Raw genomic sequence first — 16,596 nt, 5'->3', positions numbered from 1 at the left:
TTCTGAATTATAAAAGAAATTACACTGTGACACAATACTTCTTTATGATATAAGGACAAAAGGTGCTTTGTTTGCACTTACACTTTACATTTTAAGCCCTTCATCAGAAAACACTTGTTCGTCCCATTGCACCATTTTTGCAGATGCCAGAAGCTCATCGCTATCAGTATCAGTGGCTTTGTACATTTCACAGGCAGTTTCAAAATTCTTCCTGGTTTGTTTGGGTTTTTTCCTGGGGTGGTGTGGTGGTGTGTTAATTCCTTATAGATACCAATACATTTTTAAGTTTCTTTCTTATAAAAATAACTTTCAACTGTATGACCAGAACACTGCGGTCCTCCTCTTCTTTTAGCCAAGTGTCCCTTAGGCACCAGGTCCCCTTCCAAGACTTCAGCCTTATTTCTAAAAACTCTTTTCCTCTCACAAGGCTGAGAGTAGACATACACAGCTCCTGTGTCTAACCAGTGCTACAATAATTTATCTGACTTTTAATGGGTAGTAATTAAAGACATTCCTTCAAGAAACTTGGCAAACAGCTCTGCTACAGACTGAGATAATTTCTAGTACCCTTGCATTTTAATCAGAAGTGTTAAATTGTAATTATATCACAACTTAACCTTAAATTTGAAACAGCTCAACTTAATACTGCAATAGCATTTTATGAATGACATTTCAAAATTTAAAAGAGAAGGAAAATATGCCTGCTAGTTAGATTAAGACATGGCCTGCTCCTTACAGCCTGAAATGCAAGTTAAACACCAGAATCTAAGACTTCACAAAAATAAATCATCACCAAGCTCTGTTGTCCCACCACAGAAAAGAGACTACATGGAAACCACTTTAAAAAGCAGATACACAAATCCCACACTTCTATACACAACCTTTCAGGATCTCTGAAAGGAAGTTCCCTTTCAAACTAAAGTAGAAGAAACATACTGTGAAGTGCCTGGGCTGCGACTTGTCCTATGTAAGTAGAATCTCATGCAAATCCATCATCGCATGTTACCACAAACACACTCAAGGACTGGGACACATAATTACTGGGTGCACAAAAATCAATGTGAACTGCACAAACTATGGTGGCTGATGACTTTGCAGAACAGTAAGGAAGGGGTACCCCAGACAAATTTGCAAGGAGCACTCTTGTCACAAAAATCACTGCAGCTAGTATTCCTGAAGAAAGCGAGTACTTTTCCACCATGAAAGTGCACATAGTAGGAATGCAGTATTAATATTGAATGCATTCCTACTTAATTTCCATAGCAACCGATGAATGATAGTCGTGGCATCAGCAATTCTCAGCTGTAAGATGTTCAGTAAGAGATTTAATCATTATATCAGAAATTAACCACCAAAGCTTTTACAGAAATACAAAATCCTTGTGGGCAGAGTCCACATACAAAGTAACATAAAAGCTCTAATCCAATATAGGGGCTGTTGGAGACCACCTTAACAAAACATTTTCAAATAGAGGTATTGCTTATATTAATATTTTCAGAAAAAAGGATAAGATGATGGTAGAGCACGTAATCAAAAAAACATTTTTTTTCCTTTTCACCTCAGGACTTTACGTACTCTTTCACAGATGGTGGTGTTTGGTATCAATCTCCAATCAAATAGAAAGTGATCAACACAGGACAAGTTAAATTGGCACAGAGCAAAATGCTCTTAGAACTTGAAAAATGCTTGAGAAACTTTATTCTTCTTCAACATCTTAAACTTTTTCCAACTTTCCATCTAAAAATCAACAACTTAAGTAACCATATCAAGTGGTCTTGGTGAAGCTGTCCTGCCTTCACCCAAATATACACTATTGAAATTGCTCCTAAGAAAACATCATGGGCTGATATATCAGGTCAGAAACACAGATCTATCACCCACATCCTAGTACAAGAAACGCTGCCCTGATCTGCTTGCTTTGTTTTAATTTCTTTTGCAAATACTTGGCTGAGGCAGTTTTCAAAATTTCAACGTTCAGCAATAATAGCTGGCTCAAAGAAAGATCTTTGACCAGAACTCCTTTGACCTGAACAACTCACTCAAGCCAGTTTTGTTTGTTCGAGCTTGGTGATATGCTGTTACAGTCTCTCTTCCAGACAGACACAGCTACACAAATCATTGAAGTTCCCTCTGTATCAGCAGATGTTCACATGCACTGTTTTATTTGCAATAACAGATTAGGTTCTTCAGATTACATTTGAAACCAGACGGACACAGGAAATGAGTTTAATGTAAACCTTGGCCAAGGTGTCCCATGCTAGGGAACTAGCTGCCACGGAGAGAAGCACACCACCATTTCCTTGCTATTTTTCCTAGAAGCACTGACATTCCTCTTTTTTCCTCTGCATAAATACTGTTCTCTCTACAACGGGGGTATTATTTGTAACAGTAGGACTGACTACTTGGCATCTGGATGTGTAGATACGCTTCTGGAATTGGCATTGCTTAAGAATTAAAGCCTGAGCTTCACCGTTTCACAGTGAAATGCTGTCTTGCAACTAGACACAAGTTTAAATCCAGAAAGCCTGGATACATCTTAAAGCTGAGCTACTTTGCCACTGCCTTCTGTAAGATTTACATTCCAGTGCTCAATGCTTTATTTCTCTCTTCTCACACCCATGCTCCTGCTTTTTAATTTATCTGGTTGAAACAGATGTTTGCTTAGACAGAGCTGTAGAAGCCCAGACAAGAGAAACTCCACCATCAAGCATCCACAAACTAAGCTTAATTCTGCTTAGTCAAAGCTACACATTGGTTACAATGCCACACATGTCCTTAGAATCTAACTTCTTCCACTTCCGTAAGTTACCAGAAATTACTATGTCTCATCAGCCTGTTAAACCCCTCAACACAGGAGCTGTAACAGACAATGACTGCTAAATGTCTCTGAACAGTTGTGGGTCAAAAGAATCTAAAGACAAAGTAGTAAGCTATACCAGTAGTTCCGTGTCTCCTCACATCACACCCACCTAAAAGCCACACCGTGCATTTCACTTACTGGTTCTCATACCATATTTATCAGTGTGAACAGAAACAACACTGTGAAGGAATAACAAACGTTTCCAGTTAGGACTACTGAAGATTAAGTAGCAAAGCTCAACAGAGGATACACAAATGCTACATTCTTCATATTCCCACAAATCCCTAAAACAAGACAGAGAAGGAACTCGGGAGGTTATGTAGGACAGCACTTGCCTCAAGGCAGGATCTACTTCCACATCTACACAGAGAAATCAGCCTTGAAGTATTATGACATTTCTGTAACTTGAGATCAATAGGGTAGACCTTCTACTCTATGGCTTACATGCCTGGCTACTAGAAAGGGAGGTTGTTGTTAATGCATATCCTAAATTTCCCTTGATGAGGCTTACAGCCACCATTTCTCCTAGCCCCTATACAGCTTCACGTACGCACTGACAGACTCAGTTTTCAATCATTTGCTCTGATGTGCAATTCCTACTTTTCCAGGAATTCAGCACTAGTAAATACAATTATATTTTTCTTACATTAAAAAAAGGGGGAAAAAAAAAAAAGGAAAATCAGGTGTTGATAGCACAAAGTTTTAAAAACACACTGCACAGGTGCACATTGTACCTTTTCTTCAAGTCTTGTAAAAAATTTAGTTTCCACTTATGACACTGGAAATCGCCTGATTTTAAAAAAACAAACCACGCAGAATTAAAAAGTATAACCCAATGAAAACTTTTTGATTTCCAACACCTAAATTACATTTAAAATAAATATTCCTGCAAGGACATCCAAACCACTTTTATGGCTCTAAACCTTAATAGCTGTATTTTTAAAACAATTTGAAGTTTACTAAGTAATTTAAGAATTTGACCCTGGCCAAAGACAGGATGGTTTTAGAACTGAGTAAAGAAGCTTCATTTAACACTTGTTTGCAAGGCTATTTGAACAAAACCAAGGGTTGGGCACAAGTGTGAAAAGTTTAAACACTAAGGATTGCATTACATTCTTTTTAATCATGACAAAAACGCATAGGAATATATTGTAGGCAAGTGTCACACCTGTTATAGCCACCATTCTTTTATTATTAGCTGTTTTCAAGCTTTTATCCTGTGATCTTAAATACTGCAGGATTTTTAAAATGTACCTTTGTTTGCTGCTGGGTTAGCAGTCAACAGAAATGGTTATTGTTCATTGCTGACATCAGTTCATGCCTTAAAAAGGTAGGGATTTCTACTGTTTAATGCGTAAAACTGTGCAACATTTCAGAAATCAGCAGATTTGTCACATTACCTTAAAAATACTTAACATAGTTTCCAAAGACTATTCCAGCACCCCAAGCTTTCACAGTCAAAAATATCACATGCCTAACAAAGGCACTTCAGCATCAACATGCTAGTAAACTCTTTCACAGCTACTATTATTTCAAAGTAGCAAAATAAAAGCCACAGTTACCTGTGTTGAGTACCAGTCTTTCTGATCCGGAGGAACAGAATGGCATGCAAGCTGTATTTATGAACTGATTAAAAATAAGAAGTTACTTTTAATGTAAGAATTATAAATTTGACATTAAGCAACAAAGTTCAATATTTAAATTCCAAAACTAAAGACGACAACTGTGCAGCTACGAGCGGTATGAGAGGACACAGCAAAGTGACAGAAATGGCCTGTTTCCTACTGATTGTGCTCAGCCTAATGACATAAGATGCTGTCAAGTCACAGGGACACCCAGGGATGAGAACTGACACTCACTCCCAGTAAGGATACTCAACAGGGCTCAGTGTAAGTTGTTGCCTTTCCTTCTCTATCTGCTTGAATACAGAGCAATACAGTGTCCTCCAAACATCTCCCACCAAAGCAAGGGCTAGATAGGAAACAGCTGACAACTATTTACTCTGGAAAGTCAATCCTTTTATGTGTGAATGTACAACTGTATCCATGCAACTTTTATTTGTCAACACTAACACAGAAATCAAGATTCAGTGGACAGGCTAATTCACATGATACCAGACATCCAGCTGCAAATCCTGGACTTCAAAAACACAAATGTGGTTAGTTACTCTTCCACATGGACTTTTTTCACTGATATCTTTAGTCTTCCAGCTGGAATAAACAGAATAAAAAAATGCAAGTAAACTTGCAGGCTACAGGCAACAGTAGCCTTAGATGCATTAAGGTCAAAAGAGACTGACCACCAAAATCATGAAAGTCACAAAATCCAAGACAGATGCAACTTCTGCGTCTTCTAGAATGATCAGTAAGCATCAGTTATTAATATTCTGTTTAACATATCCAGTTGGTTAGAACCACCAAGAATTTGCAAATGTTTGGTTTCTTTAAGTAGAGGGAAATGACCTAAATCTTCTGATATAAATTTCACAGGCCAGTTACTCTGAAGTGCATTTGTATGAATAAAAACTACTTACCCAGAGGGACATTTGAAAAGGCATTCAGACAAAAGAAGCCCTAGTGTCAAATATTTTACTCATTAAAACATACAACTGCTGTACGTTCTCTGTAAGGTAGCATCTGGAGCAAGAAAGCAAGTTTGAAAATGTTTATGTCAATGAACTTCGTTTTTTGCAATTATGAAGTATAAAGATTATGCAAAAATAAATTATAGCACTGATAAGCACGGCCATAACGTCTGTTAGAATAATCTACTTCTGAATAGTTTAAATACAATGTCTCTAAGTTCCTTATACATTACATACATCTGGCACAGTTTTTCTCTCAGAGGGAAGAATTACTACTGAAACATGGTAGTTACTTTTTAGTTTGTTAGGACAGTGGAAGAGAACTCACGCCTGAAAATATACTTCTGCACAGATTTTCCAGCAGCTATAAAAGTGCCACTTTTAATAACAGGGCAACTCTGAGAACATCTATAAAAGCTGCAATGTACCATGCCTTCACACCACAAAAGTCAAGAGAACAATACCACTACATTCACAATGGAATAGCAGAAGTCTGCAAGTCACACTTGTCCAAACACAAGTTTAACATCCTTTTCATACTTTTGCTGACAGGCAGGCACCTGTCTCTCTGCTGATGCAGTGGAGTTCAAAAAAACCATTCAGTTGTACACTCCAGCACCCTGGCTCTTCTTTCAATATTACTTTAGTGGATTCAGAACAGTGTATGCAGAAGAGCACTGCAATAAAGTCAGTAGCCATTCCAAGGCCCTATTCAGAATGTGTCATATTACCACCTCAAGCATGGTTAGATATCCAGCACGGTGAAGATATCTGTAAATACATCCTACACACACTAAAATGAATGACAGAAAATAGGATCAGTAGCTGCTTACATACAACACAGACACTACAAATAGTGGAAAAACACAACACTGTTAAACAAAAAAAAACCAAACAAAAGGAAGTGTTATTGCCTAAAAGTAACAGTATATGCCCAGGATTATCACCACCTCCAAATTTGTCAGCCAGCACTGGAGAGAACCAACTGTGCATCAAATCCACTCCCCTGAATTTTAAAGCAATAATGTAATAGGAATCTTGCCAGTATCTTCCACAGAGCATCTTCTCTACCAAAATCAAGACAATCCATCGATGTATCGGATTTGCTCAAAATCCAGCAGCACACTTAGACTTTAATTAACAATATGGATCAGCTGTGAATGTAGCACAAGAAGAGCTTCAAGAACTGTGCCACACAGATATTCTCTCAATAATATTAAATCTGTTTACAGCGCAGCATCCTCAAAGCACAGTGAATGACCAGTTAGTGTAGTCCCTGTCCAACACTAACAGAATGAAGCCTGAAGGCACGATGAAATCCTATTTGCAACACAATTTTCAAAGTGCTTCCACATGTTCTGTAGTATCTAAAAAAGGATAAATCTATGCTAGCACTCTACAAACACCTCAACTCTGGGCAAAACATGAATGCCTAAAGGCATGAAGTTAAGCCACAAACCAACTTAACAGTACTTTTAGATAGTGACATATCTTTCACCCATCAAACTTTCATGATCTTTCTCTTCTACAAGACAAACCAGAAGCAAACATCCCTACTCTGCATTTACACTAGTCTCCTCTCTCAAAAAAACAGAATATTAGTCTTACCTAAAAAAACCCAGCAAGCACTGGAAGAAACAAAGCCCTCCACATGGCTGCTACTACATTAGTTTCATGTATTTTACTTTCATACAGAAAACCTTAAAGACAGCTGCAGAGACATTTGTTAACAATTCTCAGGTCTTCACCAGCTATACAGGCAAAATTTTCATAATCCCTGCAAAAGCCAGACTCCAATCTCACTACTCAGCTATGCTTTGAGCTCCAAAGAACTATGTCTGATGATTTTTAGCGAGTGGGCAAAGCAGGCCATAAAGAATAAAGACAGACTAACCCTCCAGAAACAGTGGCTGAGCAGCAATACTAGAAGCAATGGACCACTCTGGAATTCCCATTTAGGAACTGTAAGAAAATGAAGACATTTTCACCATGTTTCAGATTTAAATGCATTCCTATTCATTAACCATTTTTCCAAAAATATCTCAGTTTATTCTGCTCCACTGAGAAGCATCAGGAAGAAAAGTCACCCCATTAGATATTTAAGGACATAGGAGACAGCATACTTTTCCTGGAATGTATGAATTGCCAAATAATACCCAAGAACAGCGTGACAGGATACTCTCCTTCAATAGCACAAAGTTCTATTCTTTTTGCGAGCAAAATATAGTACCACCCACTAAACCGATGACTCTACATCTGGTTTATCTCATTCACTCACAATGGTATACTTCCTGTCTGTATCTATTAAACACCAGTTAACACCCACTCTACATCTCAAGCCTAATAAAAATTTCCACTACTGCCCATCCCAAGGTACAGCATTTTGGAAGATAAATTCTAATCAAATTAGCTAAACCATCGCAATGTCAAATTGTTCTGATTTAAAGTTTTCACCTTATTGCAAATTCTTTAAATATTAATAGTCTACCATTCTGACCAAACCAAGAAATGTATGTAAAGATGCATTTACTTCAGGGTATTTTTTCCAAAGAACAAATTAAGTTACTTCCAATATAAAGTGGGCAAATAAGGTAAATCAGCCCCATAACAATAGCTGGATGTAAAGACTCATCCATTTCTACACCTTTTCAGCACAAAATAGTCCAGAACCCTTTTTGATTTCGGGTACATCTGTCCAGAACAGACGAATGCTTCATTTAAATACAAGAAGCATTTGTCATTATAAGTGCAAGTCCTGACTGAGAGTTTTAAAAAGTCAGTCTTTGAACAGCAATAAGTGGTTCACGCCCTTTGTGCTCAGTAAAGGACTGAAAAAATTGGAGTAAAACTGAATGTCCAGAAATTGAGTATTTCGCTTTTTAACCTGTGTAACAGCTAAAATTATTAAAAAATTATGATCCTTAAGGTAACAGCTCTACTCTCTCCTAGACACTGTTAAATCTTAATCTAAGTCTGAGCTTCCACAAGAACAGTTACTCACTTTCAAAGTTCTGGCAAAACACCGTCTCTGTTTAGTACTGGATTATAGTTCCTTCCTTCTAGCAGAAAACTAACAAAAGACAAGGACAAATAAGCAAGCAACCGTAACAAACTAGAAACGTTACATACACTTGAGTAATACGTAAAAGCACACATAAGCAACTATCGTGAAGTAGGGCATGAACCTAGTGTAAGAGTTTATTGTATATCTGCACATGCCCACAGCTTTAGAAAAATATGTAACAGCCAGTTTCCACCTAGCAACATCAACTGTTTAACTATCAGACAGAATTACTTTAAGCATAGTACAGATAAAAACTATTAAAAGGTCCTCAGGTGTCAGAACCATAGACTGTTTTCCTTGTGCGGAAATTTGATCCGTTAGCTTTCTCTAAGTGTCATCTGTTTACAATCTATTATAGAGTTAGTATTAGTGTGCCCTGAGGAAGAAAGCTTTTGATTACAAGGGGAGCATATGCAACAAGACATGTTAAATCTCGAGGGTTTTTTATTATTGTATTTCTTAAGTATTAACATTAAACGTTATTCTAAAATATTAAAATAACATTGTTTCTTAAATAAGGGGAAGGACAAGTGGTGACACAAAAGAAAATACCTACTTATAATACTCCAATAATCTGGAATGAGTTCTCAAGACTTCAAAGGGGTAATTTCAGTTTCACATGCATTAATAGTCTGTAATACATACACACACACAAAATCGTAGCACAGAAGACACTCTCAGAAGTTAAGAGCTTATAACTTGAAGCACTGAAAACCCAGGTGTTACTTGGCAATGTTTTTAATTATCAGAAGGGAAGAAAGAGTCCTTTCCAAGGACAACCCACCACTTACCTTACAAGTCAAACTGTAACCATAACTACATTTTTAACAGAGAACCAACTACCCTTCCATGCAAGCCAAGAGGCCTACCATTTCTGCTCTTCCAGAAAAATTAAGAGAAATATTATATTAATCCTCTGTCTAGCTACATTATTTATTTCAACTAGATAATGTACAGTATCTCAGACTGATTTTCCACGGCATCTGTTACATGAGTCATCTGGCTTAAAAAAAAACGCACATCCTTTGCAATGAGAGCTGAATGTAAAATAGGTCAGTGTGTAATGAAGCATGCCGCTGGCTTATGCTTGTCAAAAAAAACCCAAATAATAATTCATGGCAAGGGTACCTCATGGATATCCAAAAGGCAGAAACTCTTACCTTAACAGGAAAGCTACACTTGCCAGTACGAACTCCCTCTTCATCAGTCTGCCACTGATGAGGCCTACTGGCCTCTGGGACATAGACATCTTTCTTTCTCCTAAAGCTTTGCCGTAACTTGTTCATTTCTCAGATTTTCACGTCCTAGAAGGAGAAATAAAAAAAGAATACTGTGAATTGGCACTAAACGCACATTTAGCCACTGTGGGTCAATGACTATCATCACCACAAATGCCCCTGTGAAAAATCTAAGTTTCTGCAAATATGAATGGAGGTACTGTGAAAGCAAAATATTTTGGACACAGATTCAGAGAAAGATAGATAGGCACTTCAAAGTGGAAAACACAAATCCACATTACTTGTTTAACAGCCTTCCACAACAACTGAAGCATTAGACCCAGGAATAACTATTACTCTGAGCATAAAGTTACCTAAAATAGCTGACAGAGAAGCTCTGAAGAGCAATGCACATGGAATCCTGCCTTCCCGAACTTAAACACCTACCTAGAGCAACCAAGCAGGACACCAGTAGCACAAGCTTCCAAGGCACCCAGCAAAGCAAGGATTCATGGCCCTAGGACTGCTCCTAAAATTAGGTGCCTGTGCTGCCGTTTAAGTACGAGTGACAGGTTCATGCTCTTACTGAGGGGCACAGTCTAGTCCTTGCTTAAGTCTACTGGTAAAAGTTCTCATTTAATTTAATAATTTATTAATTTAAAATATATTAAATATAAATTTATACTTTTTTATATTTAAAATGTAATTGAATTGTTTTTATTTATTATATTATTATTATATTTTATTATATTTAAAATAGAATAAAAATATTAAAAACAAATTTAAATGAGAAATGCACTGAATTGACTTCCAGATCCTGGGTAAATCTCTAAACACTTATACAGTCTTACCTCTTCAAAGGGGCAAGACAGTTCTGTAACTACTCCTCTAAAGTCTAGATGTTCTTTCAGCATAAGGGATAATTCCTGAAGCATTTCTAAAATACCAAACACCAGACCAAACTCCGCTTCTGCAGCAAACACCAACACTCAAAGCTACTTGATGAGCATTTGAAAGCAATAAGGTGTGGCACTCCAAGCAATCCAAATCTCCCTTGCAAATTAAGTGAGGGGTTGGGATGTATGGCAAAGGCTAGACAACATTCCCTGGAAGGGAGCATGTACCTAGAATAGCCACAAGCTCTAACAAACTGTGAGAGCAGGGATAGGAAATTGCCTGGGGATTCTCAATTGCAATTATCTAGTTACAAAGCAGCGTTGGTGTCATTCCTTCATAGCTGCAAAACACTCGACATAACTAGTAACATAAAATATTCTCTTGAGTTTACTTGGTAGGATTTAGAGATCAGAACGTGTGTGCAAAATAAAAAACATGCACATTTCTTACTGCTAAGCAAGCTGAAGCGGTTCCCCTACAAACATGTTTTTTTTATTTTACATGCTAAAAGCCATTTAAAAATCTTTGACTGTGCAAAGGTAATTCCAGAAGTTCTAAGAGGAAGCCCAAGGCTTCTATTCTCCATTAAGATTTAGCGAGGCATTACAGCAGTACTAGTTATGTATTTTGCTTTTCAAACTGCAGATAGAGGAGTGCATGCATCACGCAGACTAAAGGAACCAAAATTTCAAGGGGGGCCATTCAATCACCGCAGGCAGGTGACACGTGTGACATGTACTGCAGCAAATCTCCACACGGCACTTCAGCTCAAGAGGACAGTCACCCACTCTTGTCCCTGCTGAAGACTGGCAGGGCCACAGCACAATGAGCAAAACCTCTGCTCCAGCTGCTTCGCTGCAAAGCTCAGGAGTCTGGTCAGGGCATAGCTCAAGGCCCAGCTGCCTGACCTTGCACTCCAGCACCTAAGAAACAAACATAGATACTCTGTTCTGCCAAAAAGGGCAACAGACTTATACAAACTTATACAAATAAAAGAGGTAAGGCTCTTCTGTCAGTATTCTGAGTATGACTGATTAAAAAATGCTTTAGCAACATGTCAAACCTACAAATGTGTAAAAACAACCTGAATCTCAAAAAAACCTCAACACTGAATCTCAAAAGCTTAACAAAACAAGAACTGAGAACAGCACGCAGCCACTGTACCACTTGTGAAATCGCAGTCTAATTGCCTTATCATAACATTTGTTTATGTGAGCATTTCCTTGGACTTCTCCCAGGAAGTGTTGCTTTTGTCCATGAGACTGATACCTTATCGAAAATCTGTTCTGACCATGAGTCTCAATCCACAGGGGAGGATGAGAATAAGCATTCCTCAACTACACTTCCTATGAGGAGGTGAAATGGCATTTTGCCCAAAAGTATTTCCTTTTCACTGAAAACCATACCCATTATCCTACACGTTCTAATTTTGAGGTCATGTTGGCAACAAGTGGTTTAAAAATAGCTTATCCTATTTAATAGAAATGCTGACAAATAGCAAAATTAATTTCTGGACAGGCAACCAGTGAGCCTTCTCCAACTGCCACACAGGTTTTCTGAGACTTCAGACTGTTTTGAGTAGGTTGCAAAATAGCTTGCCCTATAAAAGTCTGATTTTCTGGTAACATGCATGTCAACCCAATATAACTAGAATTGCCATCTAATGGGAAAGTGTTAAGTAAAACAATTCCCACAGGCTGCTTATTTGAGGATTCAGGAAAGAAGCACATTAATTGTTACAATTAAGTGTTGAAATTTCTACTAATTTTGTCTGGAGCTCAAAATCCCCGTGCAGGAGCTCTAGAGAAAAACAAGTGAGCACTTTCTACTCAAATTCTTTGCAGTGTGCAAGCCATGCAAGCCTGCCGATGCAAGAGACACCAACCCAGGCTGCAACAAGCTTGCAGGGTATTTTCTGCTAAACTGACATCACTGATACTGCGAGAAGTTTTATACTGTCTTCAGATTAGGTAGGCTAAAAGTTACCAGTCCCTGATTTTTCTATACCTAGCAATTGATTCTTTTCCTGTAATTAAAAGTATTAAAAAAAACCCAAACAAGAAGAAACAAACCAAACCACCAAAGACACTGTTTCAATCTCACTTTTACAATCCCAAATCCAGCTTGGGCCCAGAGCAATGACAATGAAGAAACAGTATTTGAAGATAAACCTGGTGAAAGCCAGTTTAGGAAACTCAAAATCTAATTAAATCACAAAATATAGTGTTATATCAGAGACAAACCAGTAACAAAGGCACGTAGATACACGTGTAAGCACAGAGATCTGGAGAAGACAGGTAACAGATTGACATTTCAAGGTTATCTCTACCTTGCTAACATCATCTACCTTGCTAATATCTTTATCTGCTAACAGCAGACACCTCAACATCTGAATGTTCATGACCATAGGAAAAAAAAAACCAAACACCACACAACAAGGAAACCTCCACCACTTTAGCAATCCAAGAGATTACAACATTAGACTAAATATTAGACTAGTTCCTAAAGCATCACACAATCATCTACAAAAGGCACTGAAAAGACAAGTTATTCACACAGTGAGTTTATAAATTTATGTTGTAATTTATTTTAATGCAAATCAATATATTTTGGACCTTCTGAAAACACAGCTCCAAAGCCAATTTAAGGAGAGCTTTCGCACCATTATTGGTCTGACCACCTGAAAAAGCAGCATTTTAATCCTTATCAGTTCACTGACAACTCAGCGGCAGCAAAGTGACAGAAACAATGTCACAGAAAAAAGTGCATGTTGAAGCACTCTTGGTTTCGTTGCCTTGTGCATCGTCAGGTTATGGCAGCAGAACAAATTACTGCGAAACAAACTAGCATGTTAATTCATGTCTTGTTAGCTGCTCTGCTCTACGAATGTGTTCACTTTTACCCTTCAGTGAGCACAAGCCAGCAATTTACCCTTCAGTGAGAGCTGGGTAAGCTTTCACGTTAACTGAAGTGAGATCAGGTGGGAGCTGCTGATGATGCAAATTTGGAGCTTAATTGCCTTGCAGGAGTTCACACATGTACCCATGCCTTCAGATAAGCAGTTCATTTACATTTTGCATAAATGTTTCTTGCATAGCAGTTGCTGCTACAAGGTGATCCAAACTACAGAACCTGCAGGGCAGAACAGTATTGATACCCGAATTGTGTTCACAAATTTAAATGGTTAGATTTTATACTACAGGTACTACAAATTTTACACAAAGCAATCACTTAAAGTTTCAACACCAAGAACAGAAAACCAGCACAAGCCCATTTTTATCTTTCTAGCCTTCACAAAGGTTAATCTGCATTCAATTACGTGGCATCTTTTTTGTTTGCAATGGAAAAGGATAAAAAACGATTTTAAGTCTTCAGTTCAGCCAGTTTTTTAAAAACCATTCAGAGGGTTTGGGATTACTTTCCGTTTTCTCTCAGAATTGAATGCTGCTTATTTACTTTACCAATTCAGAAAAAAGAAAGTCATGGGTCAAATAAGGGCAAAGTACTCTATGCAGCCCACAACAAATACTCCCAGGGTGTGGGAGGGAAAACCACCCCCCACCTCGGTGCCATCCTTCTGCTTTATAGTGCAAGTCTTCCTGCAAGCCCAACCATCAGGAGTAGACCAAATTGACACACTGATAAAGTTCCTAGAATTACACACTTCAAACAGCAGGGAAAGCTAGGTTTAAGAAAAATGTGTTATAGGAATCATTCTAAAATTTACAAGCCTCCAATAAAATTAATTCAATTAGCATTACAATCAGACCAATTAATTAAAAAAAATGAATTCTCATTCATACCTCTATTACCTGCTGGCCACACACAGCTGAGGTAGGAGCAGCTGCACAACTATCAGCTCCTACATGCTCTTTCCCAGTGAAATGCACTTAATATAGCGAATAAAAAAAGGACCAAGCCAAACAGTGCCCAAAACCCAGAGCAACAAGTTCATCCATCTCTAATACATTTTTTGCCTAACATCAGGCATTTCTTGACACCAAAGCTTTCTGAATAAGGACGTGTTTTTCCTGCCAAAGTTACCTGACACTTTAGACCTAAGAGCAAAATGCAGATTATCCTAATCTCATTGAAAAAAAATGTGCTTGCCTAACCTACTTACTAGGAAAACACTCCAGAGACATTCCTCTGCACAGCTGTGAAGATCTGTATCCTCAGAAAACTCCGTGGCTTTGAGGTCTTGCGCAAGTACAACCTGGTCACACCTGTCCAAAGACTCATGTCTAACAGCTATCTTTATAGCATTATCAAAACTTAAATTTTATTATAAAATCCACAAGGGTCTGCACCAGGAAAAGCAAACAGCCTGCACTTCCTTATTATAGAAGAGTATTCCATACTGCTTTTTCCTATAAAACGCAGTTCACTGCTGACACTTCAACATTATTGTAAATCTTGGCTATAATCGGGACACTAGGACATCAACGAGAAAACATTCTTGTTTCAAGTCATTTTCCTGGACACAATTTGGCTTTGGCAGGCTTAACTGCCATACAAGCGCAAATATAAAGAAGTGTTTCAAAATATTTAGATCTATTTTGCTTTCCAATGCACAGTTTGAATCTCTAAATTTAAGGTGACAAAGTAAGAATGTTTAATTTATAAGAAAGAGGCAAGCTAAGAAAGTAAGTTGATTGCTGCCAAGGTAGTCTGTCCTTCTCTATTATGAAGCTACCAGAACAGAGTTTTACTTCTCTGAAAAATCCTTATTAAGCATTGCTGCTAAACAGTCTCCCTCCTCTCCCACTTACATAGTACAAAAACATGTAAAGCCCTATCTCTTCAAGCCTACTGTAAAGGTTATCCAAAATTCACTGCAATTGCCCTGCAACAGCTTCTCTGCAATTATTCACCAGCACAAGAACACAGAGTACTCTTATCTTCTAAGGAAGAAAAGGTCACCCCATGTGTCAGAATTTGAATGCAGAACTTTGAGCCTTTTTGTAAGTTTAGATCCCATAAAATCTAATTAAATCCAGCACTGTCACACATGAAGGCATGTAACCATATGAGCATGCTCACTAAAACGTTAACAGTCGTGCTTATGCAATACAGTATGACTAACCACATTATTCACCACACGGCTTTCCAACCCATTTACCCTTTCATTCCCCACTTAAGAGCTAATAATACAATAGTACAAGTAGGCATTCTAAGACATCAAAATACACATAAAAGTGAAGTATGAGTTTATTTGTTGAGCCAGAAAATAAGTATTTTTGTTGTTGTTATTTAAAGTTCAAATTAAGGGGATTTTCCTTGTTACAGAAAAATAAAATTGTTGGATATGTAATAAAGAGACTGCTGAAACAAGCATATCAGCTGGAGAAAACTCACCTTCCAGCAGTGAAAGTAATATTTAGATAATACTTTCAAAATACAGGAGAAATGACAACCTTAAACTCTTTATATGAGACCAAAGAGGTCAGAGCTGTAACAATACATATTTCTCTGACAGCATGCTTGGAAATTGTGATGCACTGTCATCATAAGATGTGAGGTACTAGCTGTCCTCTCAAATCAATCAGATTTCTTGCTGTCTTATACTTGAGCTAAGGTATCATGTGAGCACTCCACAGCTGTTCCCAGAGCACCTGACAATTCTATTTGCACCACTGATGAGGATGGAAGAAGGGTGGGAGGTGAGATTGTTATGACAGCAACATCTTGCTGGCAAAAAACAGAGTTAAACAAAAATTGCAGATAGCTTCTGAAGTATCAGGAAATGGAATCATGAACTATACTCCAATACCCCATTAATAATTGTGTAGCTAAAACACTCACCTACCAGCAGCCTTGTCCTAAAGCTTAGAATTTTGTAAAATACACCAGGTTCTTCAAACATAAATATCCCCAGATTACAGTGATTAAATACAGTATTCAGTATTCCACAAAAGTATGTAACAGAACTATCAGCACAGCAACCACACTCAAAACTCTTAAATCGTCAGAA

At 37.8% G+C, this 16,596-nt stretch overlaps 1 protein-coding gene across 11 annotated transcripts in view; it reads right to left on the bottom strand.

Moving 5' to 3' along the window:
- NUMB (NUMB endocytic adaptor protein) overlaps positions 1 to 16,596 on the bottom strand; it is a 96,113-nt gene that overhangs the window by 25,589 nt on the left and 53,928 nt on the right. For 10 of the 11 annotated variants that reach the window (XM_037396045.1, XM_037396052.1, XM_037396048.1 and 7 more), the window contains exon 2: positions 9,669 to 9,812. In XM_037396045.1, coding sequence (XP_037251942.1) covers positions 9,669 to 9,794 — 126 coding nt within the window. In that variant the 5' untranslated portion in view covers positions 9,795 to 9,812. Of the gene's footprint in view, positions 1 to 8,445; positions 8,515 to 9,064; positions 9,141 to 9,668; positions 9,813 to 16,596 lie in introns of those variants that run through there. The other variant, XM_037396054.1, reaches the window with a different exon arrangement.

The sequence above is a fragment of the Falco rusticolus genome, chromosome 7 (genome assembly GCF_015220075.1).
Source record: "Falco rusticolus isolate bFalRus1 chromosome 7, bFalRus1.pri, whole genome shotgun sequence".
NCBI classification, from domain to species: Eukaryota; Metazoa; Chordata; class Aves; order Falconiformes; family Falconidae; genus Falco; species Falco rusticolus.
This window is presented reverse-complemented; position numbering and strand designations above follow the sequence as displayed.